The sequence below is a fragment of the Mustela erminea genome, chromosome 5, assembly GCF_009829155.1.
Source record: "Mustela erminea isolate mMusErm1 chromosome 5, mMusErm1.Pri, whole genome shotgun sequence".
Lineage (NCBI taxonomy): Eukaryota > Metazoa > Chordata > Mammalia > Carnivora > Mustelidae > Mustela > Mustela erminea.
In genome coordinates, this window is record NC_045618.1 from 69069379 (window position 1) to 69090091 (window position 20713).

The 20713-nt window shown below is 38.6% G+C and overlaps 1 protein-coding gene and 1 long non-coding RNA gene across 2 annotated transcripts in view; one reads left to right on the forward strand and one right to left on the reverse strand.

The window, feature by feature from the left end:
• The first annotated feature begins 1711 nt into the window (after positions 1 to 1711).
• On the forward strand, positions 1712 to 14423 carry LOC116591046. The gene is made up of 4 exons (XR_004285824.1): positions 1712 to 1792; positions 3206 to 3336; positions 4407 to 4548; positions 14125 to 14423. It is a non-coding gene; the product is annotated as an uncharacterized LOC116591046 (long non-coding RNA).
• The window catches only part of SECISBP2L (SECIS binding protein 2 like), a 61701-nt gene continuing 46206 nt past the window's right edge, over positions 5219 to 20713 (reverse strand). The window contains 3 exon segments of the mRNA XM_032343657.1: positions 5219 to 9443; positions 16731 to 16950; positions 20369 to 20523. Coding sequence (XP_032199548.1) covers positions 8761 to 9443; positions 16731 to 16950; positions 20369 to 20523 — 1058 coding nt within the window. The 3' untranslated portion in view covers positions 5219 to 8760.

A 20713-nucleotide genomic window follows, 5' to 3' on the forward strand; every position in this document is an offset into this window, starting at 1 on the left:
TGCTTGAGTCTGCTGTGTGGTCAAGGCCAGACCAGCTCTGTCTCCAGGCCTTTTGCTAGCCCGTGACTCGTGCTTTTCTTGGAGCATTCACTGAACAGCCCTCGCAAGGTGCCTCCCTGCCCTTTTGCTCCGCGCACGCCTCCCCACGTGGTGGGAGAAAGTAAGTGGGATATGTGGGAGGAAGCACTGGCATGTGATCAGAAGCTGTGGGTGAGTTCTTATCCTCTTCCCCAGGAAGTGAGGGGGGTGGGAAAGGCCTGTTTTATCCCAAAGATCTGGATGAGTCTGGCTAGGTCTACTCTGGAACATTAGAGCATATCTAAACAGGTGCCAGAAATAGAGGTCAAGAGCATTGAATGCAGTGTGTGAGGACATGCTCACTGACCTGGGGCCCTGAATCCATGCGAGCCTGATCCAGCATCCTGACATCGACTAAGTGCAATTTCTCCACCTCTGTATTACTGACATTTTGGGCCAGACAATTCTTTGCTGTAGGGTGGGAGGTGCTACCCTGGGCATTGTAGGATACTTAGCAGCATTTCTGGTCTTGACCTACTAGATGCCGGTAGCACTGCCTCCCGTTAGGACAAAAAAAAGTATTTCAGGCATTGCCAAATATCTCCTGGGGAGAAAATCACCAGGGGTTGAAAACCTTGAAATGAGAGCAGACCAGACATCCCTTACGTGTCCCAACCTCATGGAAACTGCAACAGATTTTAATGCATGTTACATGAGAAACTAGTTCCCCAGGATGGTCATAGTTTTTGCACAGAGAAAGTACTCAGGGGCCAGGTAAATTTGGAGAATTCTGTGTTCCGTAGTACAAAGTATTGGGGAAATGCTGCCTGATATGTAAAAGATCTTTCCGCTTGTGGAGAGTCAAAATGTATTAGGATATTAGAGGTTCTAAAACATCCTACAGCAAAGAAACCTGTTCAACACTGCTTTTTCATGGCGACCAAGCACGTCAGAGATTCCAACCTTAACATCTGAGCACACAAAACCACTGAGCCACTCTCAGGCCCAAATCCAAAAAACCAAGGAAGAGACCCATTGGCCTAGAGTACACTAACTGTTTCAAGATTCCCAGACCAGTCAATAGTCTCAGGATCAGTTAACTGCCTGCCTGCTACTGCTGCAATCAGAGATTGTATCCCTGGTGATGGTGGAGTAGGGCGGGTGTGGAGCCGATCCCCAAAGAAGGGACGTACTAAGCAGACAAAACAATAGATGCCTAGCATAGTTCTTTTAAGAGCCATTTCCTTTAAAAGTTCCTTTTTTCCTTTGTGCTTTCTCCCTAAATGCCTAAGCAACTTCATCGTCTTGATTCCTGTTCAGATTTCATGGAAATTGGTGGCAGCATATTTAAATTGTTGCAAAAGTTACAAGGACATGAAAAAATTTCCTTTGATTCTCGAATTAAAAGATGTTGCTCCATATTTCCAGGGATTGGAGATAAGGGTCACTGTGATGGGCAAAGGTGAAGTCAGCTATGAATATAGATCCAGAGCTCTTAGTGATTACATTCCAGGTAGTTATCATTTTAAAGGTTGGCTACCATGAATAGCCAGGTAAAGAGGAGTCTTTGAAAAGGTAAAGCAGCCCCAAGCAGACCAGGGCATCATGATCAGGCTTACTCAATTTCTATTCTGAGCAAGAAATGCTATCACTTTAAACACTGTGTTCTGGTTGCTATGGAAACCAGATAAGTGGGTTGCCAACACAATCTTCAATCTTCCTATGAAGATTAAAGCACCTTGCTCCAAGTAGAGAGCAGATGGGAGAGGCACAGGTGTGAGACGTATTTCTTATTGCTGGGGGAGGGTTAGGCCAGGTGAAGGGTGAAGGGAGACAGTTTCTAGTTCATGGGAAGAAGAGAAAATTTGTAGCTACTGGCTATTTAAATCTTAACTCTTCGCTACATCAATCAAGACAGGGGTTTAAACCTAGCTTCTAGTTCCATTTCTACCCCTAATTTTCTTGGTCAAGATATTTAAGTGAGATTTGGTGCCAAGTTTGAAAGTCAGTTACAGAACAGAAAATGGTTGTGTTTTAGTTGGCCTGCTCCTTTTGGTTATTCTTTTCTAAATCTTTTAAATTTAAAATTTTTATTTTTTAGAGGGAGAGAGAGAGAGAGCGAGCGAACGAGCGCATGTGGGGGAGGGGGTGGGGCAGAGGAAGAGGGAGAGAGAGAATCTTAAGCAGGCTCCATGACCAGTGTAGAGCTCGACATGGGGCTCAATCTCAGGATGCTGATCATGACCTGAGCTGAAATCAAGAGTTGGACGTTCAGCCAACTGAGCCACCCAGGCACCACCCCCTCTTCTGGTTATTCTTATAAAGTATCTCAAGCACATAAGAGTAGAAAGAATAATATGCTGCACTGTCATGTACTGATCACACTGTTTAAAAAGAAAACATTATAGATACACTGAAACTTCCTTGTGCATTTTTGTCCCCTTCCTGGTTAATCTCATAGAAATGTCTTGTGTGTGTCACCTCCCTCTATATGGAAATCGTAGTTACTAAACTTACCATGTTTTCAGCTATAAGCAATATAAGAACATTAAATACAGACTAACTTGAGGCCCCTCTCGGGTAAGGCTTTCTATTTGGGATTCCAGTTAGTTTTTCCTCCAACCCCAACTCTGAACAAATGTGAAAAAAAAAAAATAGGTGTAGTCAGGAGTCAGTATGTTTGAGTGTAAATGCTGCATAGCATGACTGCATGGCCAATGCTGATTTCCTTTCCTCACTCACTCATTCAACGAAGATTTATCGAGTGCCTTTTGTGTGCCAGGCATTGTGCTAGGCACTCAAGAGAAAGCAGAAAAATAATCCACTAAGCTCTGTCCACAAAGAGCTTAGTAGGGAGAGAGAGATGAATAAAATCTATAGGAAGCTGAAGTGTAAATAGGGAAAAGAAAAGAGCAGTTTTAAAGAAGAAAGTGATGAAGAGGCTATATAATTATAATATATATTATATTATATATATAATATAATATAATTTCAGATAGGGTCATCCCTGATTCCCCTGAGGCTTCACCATGAAGGTGCGTTTGTCAGAAATTCACCACATGCCTTACAACGCTGGTTTTTAGGAAGGGAAAGCACAGATTAACAATGACAGGGATGATGACCTCTAACATTTCTCTTTCAGTTGAGAAACCAGTAATTCTTACACTTTTCTCTCATCTTTAACCAGAGGTAACAAAATTGACTGCTTAAATATCAACTCATTATTCTGTTCTCAAGCTGAGGATTTGTAAAGCAATGCAAGTGCTCCAACTTGGGAAAACAGAGGAGACGGAGAAGCAAAGACAACCTAGGGCCTAAGTAGGTACCACTTTTACTCGTATCTCTGTTACTCAAGTAAATAAGAGTGCAACCAACGCTGCCCTAAATCAGAGTCCCACTGTAGGAAAGCTGTTCCCTGTAGGTAATTCAAGGCCATGACCAAGCCTTGACACCTCCAACGAGAAGAAACACTCATTCCTCAAACCTATACCACTCCAGACTCCAACCCACAGCTCACCAACTCACAATTCCACCCTGTCTTTGGTCCCTCAGTAACTGGACAAAGAACAGGATCCTCAGGTAGGATCTGCAAATTTCATGCAACTCAGTATTTTACTTGCTCCAACCCTGCTTCCAGACTGAAACCTTGGATACAAACAGTTGAGTTATAGCCAGTTATCCAACCCATTTCTGCAAGAGTAAATGTCTCTTTGACGCCGCAGAGTTGCTAATTACTTCGTGTAATGGGAGGAGTAGGGTAAGGAGAAATACAGGGATCAAGCCTGGGTCCAGAATGGAAACATCTCTGATGTTCCCAACCCTTGCACTGCAGAAGCTCTAGTAGATCATGCTTTGGCCCTGCAATCCACAAGGCTGCCTTTGATGCCTATTATGCAATTAGCCACATGCCTTCACACATGTAACATCAGAAGAACACAAGCCAAGCTAAAAAATATTAATTGAATTGCCAAGATAATTTAGAAATGTCAAAAGACCTAACAGCTTAACACATGAGCTAAATGTCTTGCCTGTATTCTCTTCTCTTTCTAAAAATGAAATGTGGTGTTCTGGAGTTCTGAGCTTAGCCTTAGAACTAAGCACCTTTCATGGCAAGGCACTTTGCTTAGGATACTTCTCTTCCCTCTCTCCCCATTTTAAAATCTTGATTTTACTGGGTAAGCCTTTGACTTTTCAGGCGTTGTGCACATCCTCTTCGGGTCAGTTAAAGAAAAATTTATTGCTGTTTGGAAAAGAACTATTGGGAATGATACAGATGGCGGTCAAAAAGAGGGAAATTCTGATACAACTGAGGCGGCTTCCCTCCCATCTTTTTGTGATCAGCAAAAATCCATTTCATTATGAAAATTAGTGATCCTGTTTTCTAACAGATAAGCCTGCTCTTCAGATTCCCTACATTTTGCGGTGACATAGTGACAAGGGACCGCTCTAGGCAAGACTAATAAAATCCAGTCCCTGAGAAGATCAGTTCGGTCCTGGCACACTTCACATTCCAGAAGACACCTGAGGAAGGTGAGGGAAACACTGGTTTGCAACTCTGCACATTTTGTGCTAAGACACAAGTACAGTGAGTGGGGGGAGGGGGAGCATGGCCTTTGATGTGGGACTAAGTCTGAATCCCAGTTCTGCTTTTTACTAGCTGTGGGACCTTCAAAGTTACTGAACATTTCCATGACTGTTTCATCCCTTAAAAGTGAAAAATAGCATTTCCTCAGAGGTTTGTAGCAAGGATTAAATGAGTTAATATTGGGAAAAGGCTTCGAACAGTACCTGGCACAGAGTAACTAGCATAAAAAGGAGAAGAAATCTATAGAGGCTTTCTCATAATGCCTGGATGGTCTCTGTAGATGCCTTGGCCAGGGCCACAGATTACACCAACCCTTCCAAATGGAAATTTTTACTAGTAACTTCCTCCTGCAGATTTTACAACCTCCTCTGGCAAACCCATCAAGGCCTTAAGCAATGCGATAAGCTAGACTTGTCTTTTTTTCTCTAACCCACATGTTGGGCAACTCATGAGTCCCTTAAGTACCTATTCTGAAATGACAGGCTACGTTTCAATAACCATTTTATTAGTTACAGAAGAATCTCCACTAGTATTTACACAGTGCAAAAAAGCTGTTACTACCCCTAAAATGTGAAATAACAATTATCCTTCAAACAAAAGAACAAGATGAAAATCTTTTCATGTTATAATTCACTAATTTTGCTAGTTTTTTTATTAGAGTGTTACAATTAAGACATTAAATTATAAATTCATGTGGTATATTTAGAAATTAAATTACAAAATAACACAAATACTTTTAAGGTTGTGTTGTGCCAACAAAGTTTAAATTTTTATCATTAATTAGGATTCAGTTTTCGGATTAGGTAAAGTTTGGCTTATTCTGTGATGTGTATAAAGGCTGGAAGGGGCAAGGGAGGAGGAAGATGTCTTTAAATAAATTATGTCACAGAAAAATTTGAAAAGCAAAAAGATGGTTACATTTTTAAATGGAATAAGTTAATTTTAACCTGTTGGCACAACGTACAGAAAATACTTAAATGACAGGTTTTTTCTTTTTTTTTTTTTAAAGCAAACAGCAGCTTTACAAATAGTAATACTTCTTTATACATATATTAAAGTAACAATGTGTTAAGATTTAACAGTATTATGTTAAAGAGTTGGAAAATGAATGTAGAGTTCACTACTCATTTGCACATTACAATCCCCACCCCACCCACCTCCCCCAGCTTATTAAGAAATCAGACAAGTACATTATTTGGATATTAATTTTTCAATATTTAAACTATGTGAATTCCTTTTGACTAATTCTTTTCCAAATACTGGAAGCATATAAAATACCCTCTCTGCAAAAATGACCTCCAATCAAAGCCTTTAAAAACTTTTCAATGTATAACACACATTATTTTTCCCATGTTTAGTCAAAAGAAATATATTACATCATTTACAAACATATTTAAACCAAAAATTAAGCTAGTATGAACATTTGTCTTTTGAGAAGTAATCTTCACAGCAAACAAACCTACTGAAGCAGAAATCTAGTTCTGGGAGTGCAATTCATATTATAATTCATATACTTATGTACTGAAATAGAAATCTAATATTAATTATTGCCATAAAACAACTTCTACACACTAAGAAAAAAAAATCACTATGGTTTTTATCTCTTGTGAGAATGAACCCCTATGCTTACCATTATGTCTCCGAAGAGCCACCCACTCCAGTTCCAAACAAAAAACCAAAAAACAAAAAACCACTTTCCCAATTTTCACACCTCCTCCTGTATAGAATATACAAATTTCAGGATTTATCTAGAGGAAACAAATTATAAAGACATTATTAATACTTATTTAAGCATACTTTCGACACAGTAGCATTTCCTTTAACAAATTTTGGATAGTCCTCTAGAGTGACCTGTCTCATATAAAAAAGGCTGTGGTCCCTTGGGTTTGCTGGCAGAAGATCCTGCACATGCAAGAGCATTTATCAAACACATAGTTGAACACTTCTGAAGTCTATGGTAAATTTAAAAGTTAACTGGTGTTCTGAAGATTTCCTCAACTTCTCTTTTGATACAAATGTCAAAAATGTAAAATGACAATTCTCATTCAGAAGAGATATAAAATATAAGAAACCTGTGAAAACCCAATACCTCAAGATCAAGAGTTATCTGAATCACTGACACCAAGCAAAGGAAATTTACACCATAAAAAGTATGAAAAGGTTTTAAATTTACTTTTAAGATTGTCAGTAGTTCAAAAGCTCTATCATTTCCTTAAACCGACTAACACTTCCAAATGTGTAGACACAGTAAGGTCTGCCACATCTACATCCATGATTACTATTTCAGAGGCTTCATTCCTTACATGCTGCGTTCCTTTAAGTACTAGACTAAATATGTTGTGCCTAAGAAGTCTATACTGGAGAACAGTTTAGACAGGACAGGACAATAATGTCCCCTTTTAGCACACTAATGAAGTTGATAGACTGACAATTTCTATACAGCACTGCTCCTAAACTTTCACAATGCACAAGTGACTAAATGATCACCCAAGAATCTCATCTCTCCAGTATTAAATGCCAGCATTATAATACATCAAAACTAGTACAGTAGTCCCAATGAGTTCAGTAAAAAAAACCTGCCCAATTCTTCTCTCCTGCCTCTGTGAGGCAAAGCCCTGCCCCATGAAACCAGAGCAGGGAAAGCACCCCTCCCTCCTCAGTTCTGTGTCTGCCTGTGGGAGCTCCTGAGTGTAAGGCTGGAGCTTCTGTGCACGGTGGGGGTGGGAGGTGGATATGTGTGTGGCTGACTGGAGGCTGGGGGTGGGGGAGGAAGCTGGAGGGACGAGAGAAAAATAGGTCATCTGTAATTCTCCCAACGTTACATAAACTGGTTGATGTCACTACCAGGTGACTGACCAGCAAATAAAACTTTTAGCTCAGTAAGTTTAAATTCTCCCAAGCAGGTATACACATTCTTAGAGAAGGGCAGAGATAAATAATAGTGATCAAGAAGTAATACCTGCCTAGCTAATACCTGTGTACTCTAAATCTTATAATAGTTTCAGCACAATTAGAACAACTTTCTCGCTTCTTCAAAACTTCCTTTTCCAGCCTTTTGATTATCAGGATACACATTGTAAGTTGTGTAGAGTTCCTCTCCCTGACCTATCAGTAACTATGGTTGGTGTTATGTGGCAGGTGCTCAAGGCTACGGACAAAATAGGTATTTTTTTTTTTAAAGGAGAAATGGTTTTTCACTCAGGAAAAGCTTGGATACCTAATCAAATCCAGAGAGCAAATTCAGAGGGTCCCAAATCAAAAACATGCAAGAGAACACACCAGTATAAGACTCTGTTTCGGAATAGTTTACACGTAAGTGCTGCAGTCATATAATTGGTTACAGTTATTCACCTGCCACAATATGCCTAACTGTATGTAAATACGAGTATGTACAAGAGCATTCCTGAGGTAAGTAAGAAGTCAGTATGAGACAGAACCTGTTAGGTCCTATCACGGGTGACTCTTCCCTATTAAAGACAACATCTCTAAATTCCCACAAGTAAGGCCAGCTCCAGTGCCCTGTGGTGGCTCCTTTGCTAGCCTAACTTTTGAGGCTCTATTTGAACCCACCCCAACTTCCATCCATTACAATGATCAATGGCTTCTGAAATAAACATCTGTGGACTAAAGAAAAGTCGCATCTATTTTTAATACAAGACATTTGTGGGCTTGGTTACCCTCAGCCTTTTTTTTTTTTTTTTTTTCAGTTTTCCAAATCTACCTCCAGTTCTTCTTTAAAGAAGCCCAAATGACTTTTGATCAAATTAGAGTAAAGGAGGCATAGTCTTGAAGCAAACATTAGTAACTGCTCCTATTCTTAGAGCCTTGATCGTTGACTTTCAAAATGACTCTAAATAGGCATTTGAAAATTATTTTTTTTAAACCTAGTCTTCTTCTATTTTAATCATTATTTCCCATAACAAAATAAGCTCAAACAGTTGTGAATTTCCACACAGCTCTTAGAAAGACACTTAGAGCTAATTAAAAGCTAAGCTACAGATTATAGTAAAACAAGTAAAAGACAGCTACAAAAATATTTGTCAGAAATTAAATACATATATTAAATACTGGACAGTGCAAAACGTTGAGATGAAGCATAAAAGAGAATGGCTGCAACCCTCACACAGTTGGAGACAAGACAGTGGGCATTTCCTGAGTTACAGACCTGGGGGCGGGTAACTAAGATCAGAGGGCTCATTGTTCACTGAGCTGCAGCTGCTAGGCTTCTGTTGCTCCTGACTTGCCTGGTGGTCAGTAGTCCAGGCCTCCCCATCTATCCCTGGTTCTAGCACTTCAGGTGCCTCTGCCTCCTCTTCTCCACTCTGCTCAGCATGGTCTTCCTCAGAACCATTAAGGGTTTTTCCAAGCTGGAGAGTCTCCATTGTTCTCTGGGTCTCAGAGACCCATGACTCAATTCTACTATTGAGCTGTACTTCTACAGATATGGGTTCATGAGTATAATCTTCCTCCTCTTCCTCATCTTCATCATCCTCTTCTTCGAGCATGCCGGGGACAAGAGTGCTGGTGGTGCTGGTGATGGAGGAATTCAAGAGATCTCGGCAACTGCCATCCAAAGAACCAGTCTCTGTACTCTGCTGGGAGGCCCATTCCAGGTCATCTGGCTTCACTTCCTCTTTATCGCTCACTGTTGACCTCCCAGGGTTTGTAGCTGAGGTAGTATTGCCTGCAGCCGGGAGTGAAGGCTGCTTACCAATAGGGGCTGCATCCAAGGGAAGTTTACTGGGCTTTTCTGATGCGCCATGCTTACTGGAAACCTCTCTCTCATTTTCTGATGTTTCCAGCCCATCTGAGGTTTCCACCATGTTTCTCCAATTTGTTTCTGCAAATATCAAACAGATTTTTAAAAAACCAGAACAGTTCCAGAATCACAACTTTTAAAAGAAGGAAGAACAAACTAGCAGAAATCTGTTGGCTCACCAACTGGTTGGAAAAACTAAGTTTATTCTAGTACTGTTGTAAGCATTACAAAAGGAAAACAACTCTCAAAAATGTGCATTTAAGATAAAGAAACAAGAAGGCAAAAGTAAGTGTATTTATGTCTCAGAATGCACAAGATCTTAAAACAACAGGAGCTCATTAATGCTTCTACATAAAATCCACATATTCATGAGAACCAATGAATTGGGTTTTTGTGTTTTTGTTGTTTGTTTGTTTTTGCCTAGAGGTGTACTGGCACCAAGGATCCACAAGTCACAGATGACAGACCCAAGATATCCAGCAGAAATAGTTCTAATTTGACATGTTTGTGTCATGCTCCCACAGCAAGTTACCTGAGAACTATCTTAGGTTGTAATGGGACTTGTTTCCACTTAAAATAAGCAAAGAAGCCATCCATGCATTTCTAATATTTGTGAAAATTTGTTTTATACTATATGTAGCTGGGCTCACCAACTGAATTTGGTAGCCAAAAAAAGAAGTGTTATTATATAATACAGTGGTGATAATCTAAATTATTTTTAATGACAGGAAGTCAGTTTAAGACAAAAACATACTAAGATTATGAGGAGATGAAGGACAGCTCTCCTATCCCTCATTTCTCCTGTGCTTCTTTCATTTTTCATTTTTTTTATTATTATTTTTTAAAGATTTTATTTATTTATTTGACAGAGAGAGATCACAAGCAGGCAGAGGCAGGCAGAGAGAGAGAGAAGGAAGCAGGCTCCCCGCTGAGCAGAGAGCCCGATGCAGGGCTCGATCCCAGGACCCTGAGATCATGACCCGAGCCGAAGGCAGAGGCTTAACCCACTGAGCCACCCAGGCGCCCCTCATTTTTTTTATTATTAAGGTATAATTGACATATGACATTAGTTTCAGGTGTATGACATAATGAATTGGTATTTGTATGTATTACAAAATGATTGCCTTAATAAATCAAGTTAACATCTGTCAGCATACAGTTACTAAAAATTTTTTTCTTCTGATGAGGATTTATAATCCACTCCATAGCAATTTTCAAATATGCAATACAGTATTATTAATTATAGCTGTCATGTTATACATTATATCCCCATGACCTATTTATTTGATAACAGCAAGTCTCTACCTCTTGACACCCTTCACCCATTTCACCCACTCCCCAAGACTCTGGCAACACACATACACAATGTCTTCTTTATCCATTCATCCATTTGATGGACACTTAGGTTGTTTCTTTAGCCTGGCTACTGTGAATGATGATGAAATGAATGTGGGAGTAGAGATATCTCTTTGAGATGATAATTTCACTTCCTGTGGGCATATAACCAGAAGATGGATTCCTGGATCATATGGCATTTCTATTTTTAATTTTTTGAGGACCCTCCATACTGTTTTCTGTAGTGGCTGCACAAATTTACACCATCACAGTGTATAAGGATTTCATTTTCGCTATATCCTTGCTAACATTTATTTTTTGTCTTTTTGATAATAGCCATTTTAACAGCTGTCAGGTAGTATACCTTGTTGTAGTTTCAATCTGCATATTTCCCTGAAGATCAGTGATGTTAACACCTTTTTATATTGGCCATCTATATGTCTTCTTTGGAAAAAATGTCTATCCAGATCCTCTGCTCACTTTTTAGTTGGACTGTTGGTTTTTTGCTATTTGGTTGTATGACTTCTTTATCTATTTTGGATATTAACTCTTTATCAGATAGATGATTTGCAAATATTTTCTCCCATTCAGGAGGTTGCCTTTTCATTTTGTTTATTCCCTCTGCTGTGCAGAAGCTTTTTAGTTTGATGTAGTCCCATTTATTTATTTTTGCCTTTAAAAAAAAAAGTCCCCTTCTATTTGTATTATAGCTGCTATCTGCAGTTTGTAAATATGTTGATCAAGCTGTAGTGATAAAGGAAGTCTACTCACATTAATGTATTAACTTGAATATCGCCTATCAACTCTTCACTGATAAAAACCATATTTTGGGCACTTTAAGTCAGGGCACATGGTTTGGAAAAAAACATTTCCTTCCTGCAGTTACTTCAAGTTTGAAGTAAGTTGTTTCCAGTCTCTCTCCTACCTCATGAAAACAAACTAACTCCTCCTCTTCCTCCTATATTTTCATTCTTAGTTAATAACATTATCATTTCCATAGTCTTAAAACAGAAGAAAACTTATTGTAATCCTTGACCCTATCTTCCTCCCTTACTTTATTCCACTGAACTTCTATGTCACTTCTAGCTCAAAAACTACTAAATTTGGTTACTACTGTCTTAGCCCAAGCCTTCTTTATCTTGCTATACACGTACATATATTCCTAATTGGTTTGGCAAATTGGTCACATGACTGTCTTAATGGGCTTTCTATTACCCTAGGACAAGATCCAAACACCTTAGCTTGGCATAGCCAAAGCCCTCTGTGATCTGACCCTCACCTATCTTTCCCACCCCATTCATTACAACCCCTAGCCATGCACTCTATGCTTGGGATCACTCTGCATTCTCACTGCTCCCAGAAGTTATAAACTTTCTATTTACAATTCCTTGCCTTGCGTAGACTGTTCTTTCCATAAGAGATTTGTTTTCCTCCTTTACCTTTCAGACTCCCACCCATCCTTGATAACTATTCCTAAAGGTCAATTCCATATGAAGTCTTTCCTGACTTTCCACTAACTTGAATTCCCATAGCACTTTTTGCATATATAGTTCAAAAGCACTTGTTTTGTGTTTGCTGTGCTGCCCCTTTCTCCCTCCTTACCCTTGTTCCTGCTCATCTGTCCCTATGGTTGGCAAAGAGTAAGTACTGAAGGCAAAAAAGCCTATTAAATTAAAAATACTTTTAAAGGCATTACAATTTTTTAAAAAATTTTAGATGCACATTTATACTTCCTTCTAACAGTTGTTTTTTTTTTTTTTTTTAAGATTTTATTAATTTGACAGAGAGAGACACAGTGAGAGAGAGAACACAAGCAGGGGGAGCAGGATAGAGAGAAGCAGGCTTCACCCTGAGCAAGAAGCCCGATGCGGGGCTCGATCCCAGGACCCCAGGACCATGACCCGAGCCAAAGACAGACGCTTAATGACAGCCAATCAGGCACTCCTCCATCCAATAGTTTTTAATCCTCCTTCAAAAATGTAAGAATTCACTTGGGGTCCTGGAAAAAGTTTCACCTCCCCCTTCTCAATGAGTCAAGGAATAGGAGAGAGGAAGGCGGTCAGGATACTAGGTCAGGCCGATCTTTCTCCAGAATCCACCTTGGGCCTTCATCTAGTTGGGTAGGTGAGCTGAAAGCCCACATGGGTCTTGGGATAGGAAAGGGAGCTATGACTTTAAAAGTAGAGGCAAAGGACTTTATTAGCCACCAAAAGACTTGTCAGAACAATCAAAAAACCACCACTCAACGTATCTACAAGGGAGGGAGGGTTTAGGCTCCCACTTTAAAGTAACAGATGAAGCTTAGTAACAGCTGATGAGCACACAAGCACAGGCAGACAACATGGAGAAATACAAGAGTATGAGAGTGCCATCTTTCTCTAGGGGACAGGAGAAATCTGGGATGGGGAGGAGGACAGTCTAAATCCAGAAGAGAACCTCGAGAAGTCCATTTCTGAGAGAGGAACGAGGAAGCACATTAAAGGAAGAACCAAAGCTCTCAGCAAGCCTAGAAATGGTACTGATCCAAACGTACTCTGCTTCTGAATTATTTACTGTAGCATAACTTATTCAATAGAGCTCTTCTTTGCTTATTAATCCCTTCTACACTTTCCTGTTGTTTATTGGGTCTTGGTGAAAATGTCTTTTAAACTTTCAAATCACTAGAGGATTTGTTGGAGGATGAGGTGTGTGTATTTCTCCTTTCAGTCAGTACACACAGGGAAGCTGTCCATCATTAGTTAACAGAACAAGCAAACGAGTTCAAGAAACTACAGAAGAAACCGAAGAAACCAGTGGCAGAGAAAGAGCAGAAAAGTCAGGAATGAGCAGAAAATTCAGAAAATTCAGGCACATCTGCGGTATAATATTTCTTATCTCATAGGGCTGCTCACACTACTGAATGTATTAATAAACAGGAAATGCTTAGAGAAGTGCCTACCACATAGCAAGGATTCAGTGAGATACTATCATTATGTATCAAGTGCCCACTATGTGCCAAGTTTCTATCTCAAAGAACTTACAACTTAGTTGGGATTTATGCTCAAAACTATTTGTTTCATGTAATAAGTATGACAGAACTGAGACTCAGCACACGTGGAAGGAAAACATAAGCAAAGAAAACAAGGGATATACAAAAGACAGTAAGACTGGACTATCATAGGAGGTTTTCTATTCTACCAATGATGAGCATTTTTTCCCCAGCTTTTTTTTTTTCTTTAAACTATGGGGAAAAAACATTTTAGAAATCCTGCATCGGGATGACATGGAAGATGATGTTTGTTTTCTACCCAACGGCCATTCCCCATTTTCTTCCTGGATAACAGAACCCCCAAACTTGGGATGAACTTGGGCCCAGTCCTAGAGGATAAATTAAAATAGTTGTTAGACTATCACAGTTACCACATTCCCTTGCCCATCTCCCTTGCAGCTAAAAGGAGTCATAAGATCAGTTCTGGCCAAATGAAACAAAAGGAGAAGTCTTCTGAAAATGGTTTCCTTCACTGACAAAAGGAACTCACTGCCTGTACCTCCTGCTTTTGACTACTAATGCCAGAGCCACAGCAGCTACTTATGAACATGAGATGATAAGCACAAGAATAAAAAGCCACTGACTGCGAATGGGAGAACAGAAAGAAGGAAAGAGCTAGGGACTTTGAGGATACTGTGAAATAATTAAATATCCTGATTTCTTTAGGCCACATTAGTGGTTTTATGTTTGTTGCTAAATCCAATAAAGAAAGAATCCAATACAGAAAGAATCCAATACAGAAAGAATAACTTCATGCTTCCTTCTCAATGTTATTTGTGATTCCGTCCACTCATTTTGTTGGTGTCCTCATACATGAGCTCATCAAGTCGGATTCTTTAAGATTCTATCTAAAACCCTCCTTAAGGATTCAACCATTAGCTCTACACAGATTTGGTGGGGGGGGCAAAATGGTGTCACTTAGAACTGAGTTCCCAAACTGGAGCTTAATTCCCAATCCAACTGCAGTTTCAACCTCCCCTAGAAATGTGGCCTTAACTGGTCAGTCAGGAAATGTTTCTTTTCATCAGTACCACTGAGTCTGTCACTTGGGTCCTCTCCATCTTCCAAAGAAAAATGAGGTAATCTGCATAAGACCCCTTGCTTTTTCTACTAGTGAACTCTCCTCTGGAACAATCTTCTTCTTTTCCTAATAGCTTTCTTGCCCACCAAAAACCTCCACTTGGTAAATTCTTCAGAGTGCTTATCTACTTGCTAGATGGTAGCTGCCCAATTCATGAATCATTTAATAAAGCTAACTAGATCATCAAAAACACTTGGCTGAATTTTTGTTATTTAACAGCTCATAGAATTCTTTGAGTGGAACCTTATAGATGACCTAGATGAACCCTCCCCATTTCACTAAAGAGAAATCTGAGGCCCAGAAATTAATTATTTCTCAGTCCTCCACACAGAGTGTGAAAAAGCTAAGGCTCCAATCTTTGAACACTTTAAATTTGGTGCTTTTTGAAAACATCTCCTAAGTCTTTGAAAGGTTCTTTTCATAACTTTTCTTTTTATGTGCCCAAATGAAGATCATGGTCATTTGCTCAAACCTACAGCTTTATGAATTTACCTTGAAGTTTGCTTTTGAGAACTGCATATCATTATATAGAGAGAACTGATCTCATTTACAAAGTTGGCACTTTATCTGCTTTATTTTCAACTAGTGGCACTTCAAGCAAAGAAACATGTCTGCCTCTAAGCCAATAATACTTATCCTTGGTCTGCAGTTTCCCAAAGTCCTACAGTAACTTGTTCATTGCCTCTGCCTTAGAGCTTTGTCAAAAGCATTTCAAATATTTAACCACAATCATAGATAAGGAGACTAGGAAAGAGAGTGTGAGGGAAAATATGAGGACTCATTTTTTTACATGTTAAATTTTAGGTGGCAACATGCTATTCAATAAATTCCTAGATTTAAAAAAAAAAAAAAAAAAAGGAGGAAACAGGAGCCACGTCGAGCAGGTGGCTATCCTAAAATGGGGAAATGAACCAGAAACTACATCATGAAAAGCAGAGAACTTAAGAGTTCAAAGTATTGTAGAAAAAAGGCAAGGAAACTTCTAAGACATAGAGTGCAGTAAATAACATTATTTTAAACATTATACATGTTGAAAAGAAAACCACAGTCCCCAAACAGGATCAGAGGCCAAGTCACCAAACCAGAGCTTAAGATGTAAGCTAAAAGCAATTTCAACCTCCCCCAGAAATATAAGTTTGAAGAGTTTTCTGGTCAGCACCAAGGCGGTAATCTGTCACAAGGGCCCTTTCCACACCCAACAGAAAGTTGAGACAATTCACTAAGAAGACCCCTTGCCTGTCCCCGCAAAGGAAGGTGACCTGGCCAGGAACAATCCTTTCTTTTCTTTTGCTAATAATTTCCTTGTACCATCCTCTTTCTTACACAAGCCTTCCATTTTGTGCAATTCCTCAGAGCTCCCCTCTACTTGCTAGATGGGATGTTGTCTGGTGCATAAAGCACCTTCGAAAGCCAATTAGATCTTCAAATTTACTCAGGTGAATTTTTGTTCTTTAACACACACAAATGCTGGGTTTTAGTCTGTTTCTTTTTGACTACCATCAAACTTAACGTAAATGTTGTATGTCTAGATTTTATAAGCTTATAATCCATAACATTCAGGTCTTCTGTTTACTTAATATATCAAAACTTCAATAACTCAGTATAAGGCATCAGAACGAAACTTCCTAGAATTTACTTATAGGTCACAAGTATGGTACCTTTTGCTTTTTAAATCCTTTTGGGCATTCTGGAAATGTGACTAAATTACAGGGTCACATAGCAAGTCTCAGCTCCAAACAGTCTCCTAATTTTTAATGGACATGCTTCATGCAATTTTTCAAACCAAAATTCTGACCAAAATGTGAATAATCAATGAGATTAAAAAAACAAAAGATAGCATGAAAATAATTCTCAAAATGATTTTAATCACTTAAATGATTTCAGTATTTAAATCATCTGCTATATACCATATATACCAACTTACCATATTCCTTTTCATTTACTTCAGAAATAGGTTCAGAAATGACACTGCAGAAAGAAATGGCGCTTGCTGCAGAGGGGTTCCGAGAATGCCCCATGTGGTGTGGTACCTTTTTCACATTCTTCAAGGCTTCCTCAGCCTGCTCTTGCTCCATTGCTGCGACCATATCTTTATATGCTTTCCTGGCTTCCTCAGTAAGCTCTACTAACTTATTAAACAGGCTCTAAAAAGAGATTTCGATTAGTTAGGTTTTTTTTGCTATACTTTTTATTCCTACAATTAACAATAAATGTCTTTATGGTTTCAGGATCAGACACACTTTCAATCAGCACAAAATCCAAATGGTATGCACACTGCAGAACTTTATAAAATACTCTATAACTTATAGATATTGTTCTGTAATTCTCACAAGTCTGAGGAAATTTCTTGATTCAATACTAGTCATTAACTGTGATACACTAAAAGTTCTTGCAAAGTTTATCAGTTCAACAACTGCACTCTTTAGTCTCTGGCACTAGAGTGAGTACAAAGACCAATGGAACACCATCTCCTCGTAAGGAAACTTCCATGTGGCTGAAAGATAGGAGACACCAATGATTCAAGGTACCTCATGTTAAATGCCTTGAGATGTACAAAAAGTTTTGGCTTTTGGAAGAATCATTACCTCTCATACAGGCCTTGAAAAATAGGTACAATTTTGAAGGGTGGGGATTCTGCATTCTTAGCGAAACAGGTATAGACTTAAGAAAGTACAAGGCTTGTCTGGGGAGCAGTTAAGAATCTTATATGGATCAGAATATAAGGGAATGAGTGCATGCAGTGTGACGTTGAAGGATATGGCAGAAGATGGCAGTCTCCACAAGAAATTAAAAGTTCCCTGCATGTGTGCTTATTGGAAGAGCTTGAAGAAGATCAAAAGAAGTCAGTAATGGTGTGGCTAGCTGAGACCTTGATGATGAAAATATGACACTTTTTAAAGAAGGACAAGCCAAAGATACTGGAACAAATGCAAATAAAAAAAACAGAATAAAGAGCCTGAGGTAGAATGTGGAGCTAAAGGGATGTCTAGGTGGCTCAGTTGGTTGAGCCGCTGCCTTGGGCTCAGGTCATGATCCCAGGGTCCTGGGATCAAGTCCCACATCGGGCTCCTTGCTCGGCAGGGAGCCTGCTTCTCTAGCTGCCTCTGCCTGCCTCTCTTCCTGCTTGTGTGTACTCTCTCTATCTCTGGCAAATAAATTAAAAAAAAAAAAAACTTAAAAAAAAAGAAAGGAATGTGGAGCTAAATAATCAGAAGTTCCTCCATCAGTGAAAGAAAAATGAACATGAACGGTAATTAATAATTCCAACAAAATGGTGGGTGATGGACTATACACGTGTTAATGTAACAGCAAAATTCACAGTTTTGAAGCAGAACTTCAACAATTATGACACCAAAAAAAAAGAACTCCAAAGAAAACTGAAGTTTCCACACCACTAGAAAGGACAATCAAATAATAATTTTTTGTGATTCTTACATCATAATTGAACAACCTTCTACTTCCGTTTAATGTCTTGATTTAGTATCACAATGCAACACACCACACATTACATAAAAAATGTCAGATGTCAGATCTGAACATTCCTAAGAATACGTTTAATATTATATATTAAATTACGCTTTCAGACAATGGAGGAAAAGTACAGTACAATTTTTCTCCTCCTATAAAGGCACTGTCATTTAAGTCTAAACCACAGCTGGATGAAAGCACGGCAAAAAGTGTCATATTGCTATGTAATAATATTTCCCTGAACACTAAACTTCAGAAGGAAAAACCTAAGTAGCATGCTTTTATCCAGCTTCAGTTTCAACTGTTTAAGGTACTAGGTACAATAAATGCTGTTGCCAACTGCAATGATTTTAAGCATGTTAACTACTAGTAGCAGCAAAATATACTCAGGATTTACTTACTTTTAAAAAGAAGGAATAATGGATTCTGATAAAAACAGCTCCTGTGTGTTACATGTAACAGACTTCCTAAATAGTTATTTGCAATGTTTAACAAACTATGCATTTAAGTGAAGCCAACAAAAAGAAAACGGGCATATGGCTGTGTGATATTAACATTCATTTCAAAATATAAATAAATAGTTGGGAATAAAAAATTAAGAAAGAAGAGGAAAAAATTTTAAGAGAAAAGCTATCGGGGAATAAAAACCCCAAATGTCAGGGTAAGGAGAGAAAGTTCAATTCAGAGGTTAGTTTTAGCATATGGTAAAAATAACTCAGGTGTACTACATTATTGCAAATGCGTACACACTTGATAATACACCATTATTTCCTTTAGCCCAATTGAAGAGTATATTTTAGTTTAAACAATAACTTACCTATCTCAAAAAAGTAAAGGACAAGTAAAACAATGTACTAACAAAACTGGCAAGCATTTTATAAAGCCACACAAATAACCTAGTATATATATAATTCAATGAGAAGTCAATACAATGAAAAACAAACAGGTCCACTTTTCCTGACCTCAATCTCACTCCTATTCTATCAACTAAGAATGAACAAAAAAGGAGTACATTTTCATTAGGTGTCTTTATATGGGACCCTTTTTCCCACAGAGGTACTTATCACCCAAACTGTCACATACAGTTTAACACAGCAAGCAGGTATACACACACCACACAATTTACTGAACAAACATTTATCATCCGCTCAAGCTCAAGTGATATGAAAGATGTCAGGGACACATAGATAAGAGGCCTGCCCTCAAGGAATTCATAGTTAAAGGGAAAGAAACACATAATCTGCAGCAAGGCAGTTATGATAACTGTAAGTGAGAAAAGCATAGGCTACTGTGGAGCAGAAATATTGAGTAACTTCATGGGTAGTGGGAGAGAAACTGAAAGGACAGGGAAATGGGGGTATGCAAATATGGTGATTGGATAAGAAAGGACACACACTTAAATAAATAAAAACAGTATGGCTGGGAAGAGGGAAAATGGTCCACGAATGGTGTTACAAAATACTTCAGAGTCAACTTCATAAAAGACTCTTAAAATGTTATCAGTTACTAATTATTACATATGGAGATAAATAACTTTTATTCTAATTGTCAATTACCAACCTATTATTATTATTACTTATTATCATCAGCTCCTATGGGCAAAGGTTTGTATTAGCAGACCAAGGGAGGAAGATAAAGGTATCATGAGTGCAGAATTACTTTGATAACTGATTAGGAATTCCATTTTCAAAAGAAAATCCTAATTAAAGGATCTTTTTCTCTCTTGACTTCAAGTAACACAAAATATAGCCAGCATGTACACTGAAGAAAAGTATTTTATATAATATTGAATATCTTTACCCAACAGCTAAATAAATTATCATGTATTACAAAAAAAGAAAAAAGCACTGTGGGAAAAATAGGAACTAAAATCTTTACAGCCGAAATGCTGCAGGATTAACTTGTGTAAATGTTTTTAGCACTAGAAAAAGGAAATGTAATACTCAAAAATTTTCCACTCGTTCTTGGGAGAGTCACCTCACTTCTTCAAAACATGCTTAAAAAGAACACTGGCATGTGTTAACAGAAAATGGTGTTGGTTGGGGGGTGGTGAGGATAAGAGGGAGTGAGGAAGTATATCCTCTGAAGTCTTACCTCAGCACCAAAGTAGTTGAAGATTCCCACTACACTAACAGGAACCAGCTTGTTCACACAGCGTCCTAGAGCTTTTCTTCCAAGGGCAAACACAAAAGGAATTTCTTGTTCCCGTGCCATGGCTATAACATTATACAGAGCCTCATCCAGGCCACCTGAGAAAGTCAACACATGCTGAAGTCTTAATTTCCTTACATAAATGGAGGTATTTCAGTGTCTAACAGCTGAAGCGTAAAATACAGCAGCAGCAGATTCTATGAATGCTTGTGGCACTTTCACTATTCCATCTAGTTTCCTATTGAAATTTATGATATATGGATATATATATACGTATTTTCTTTCTTC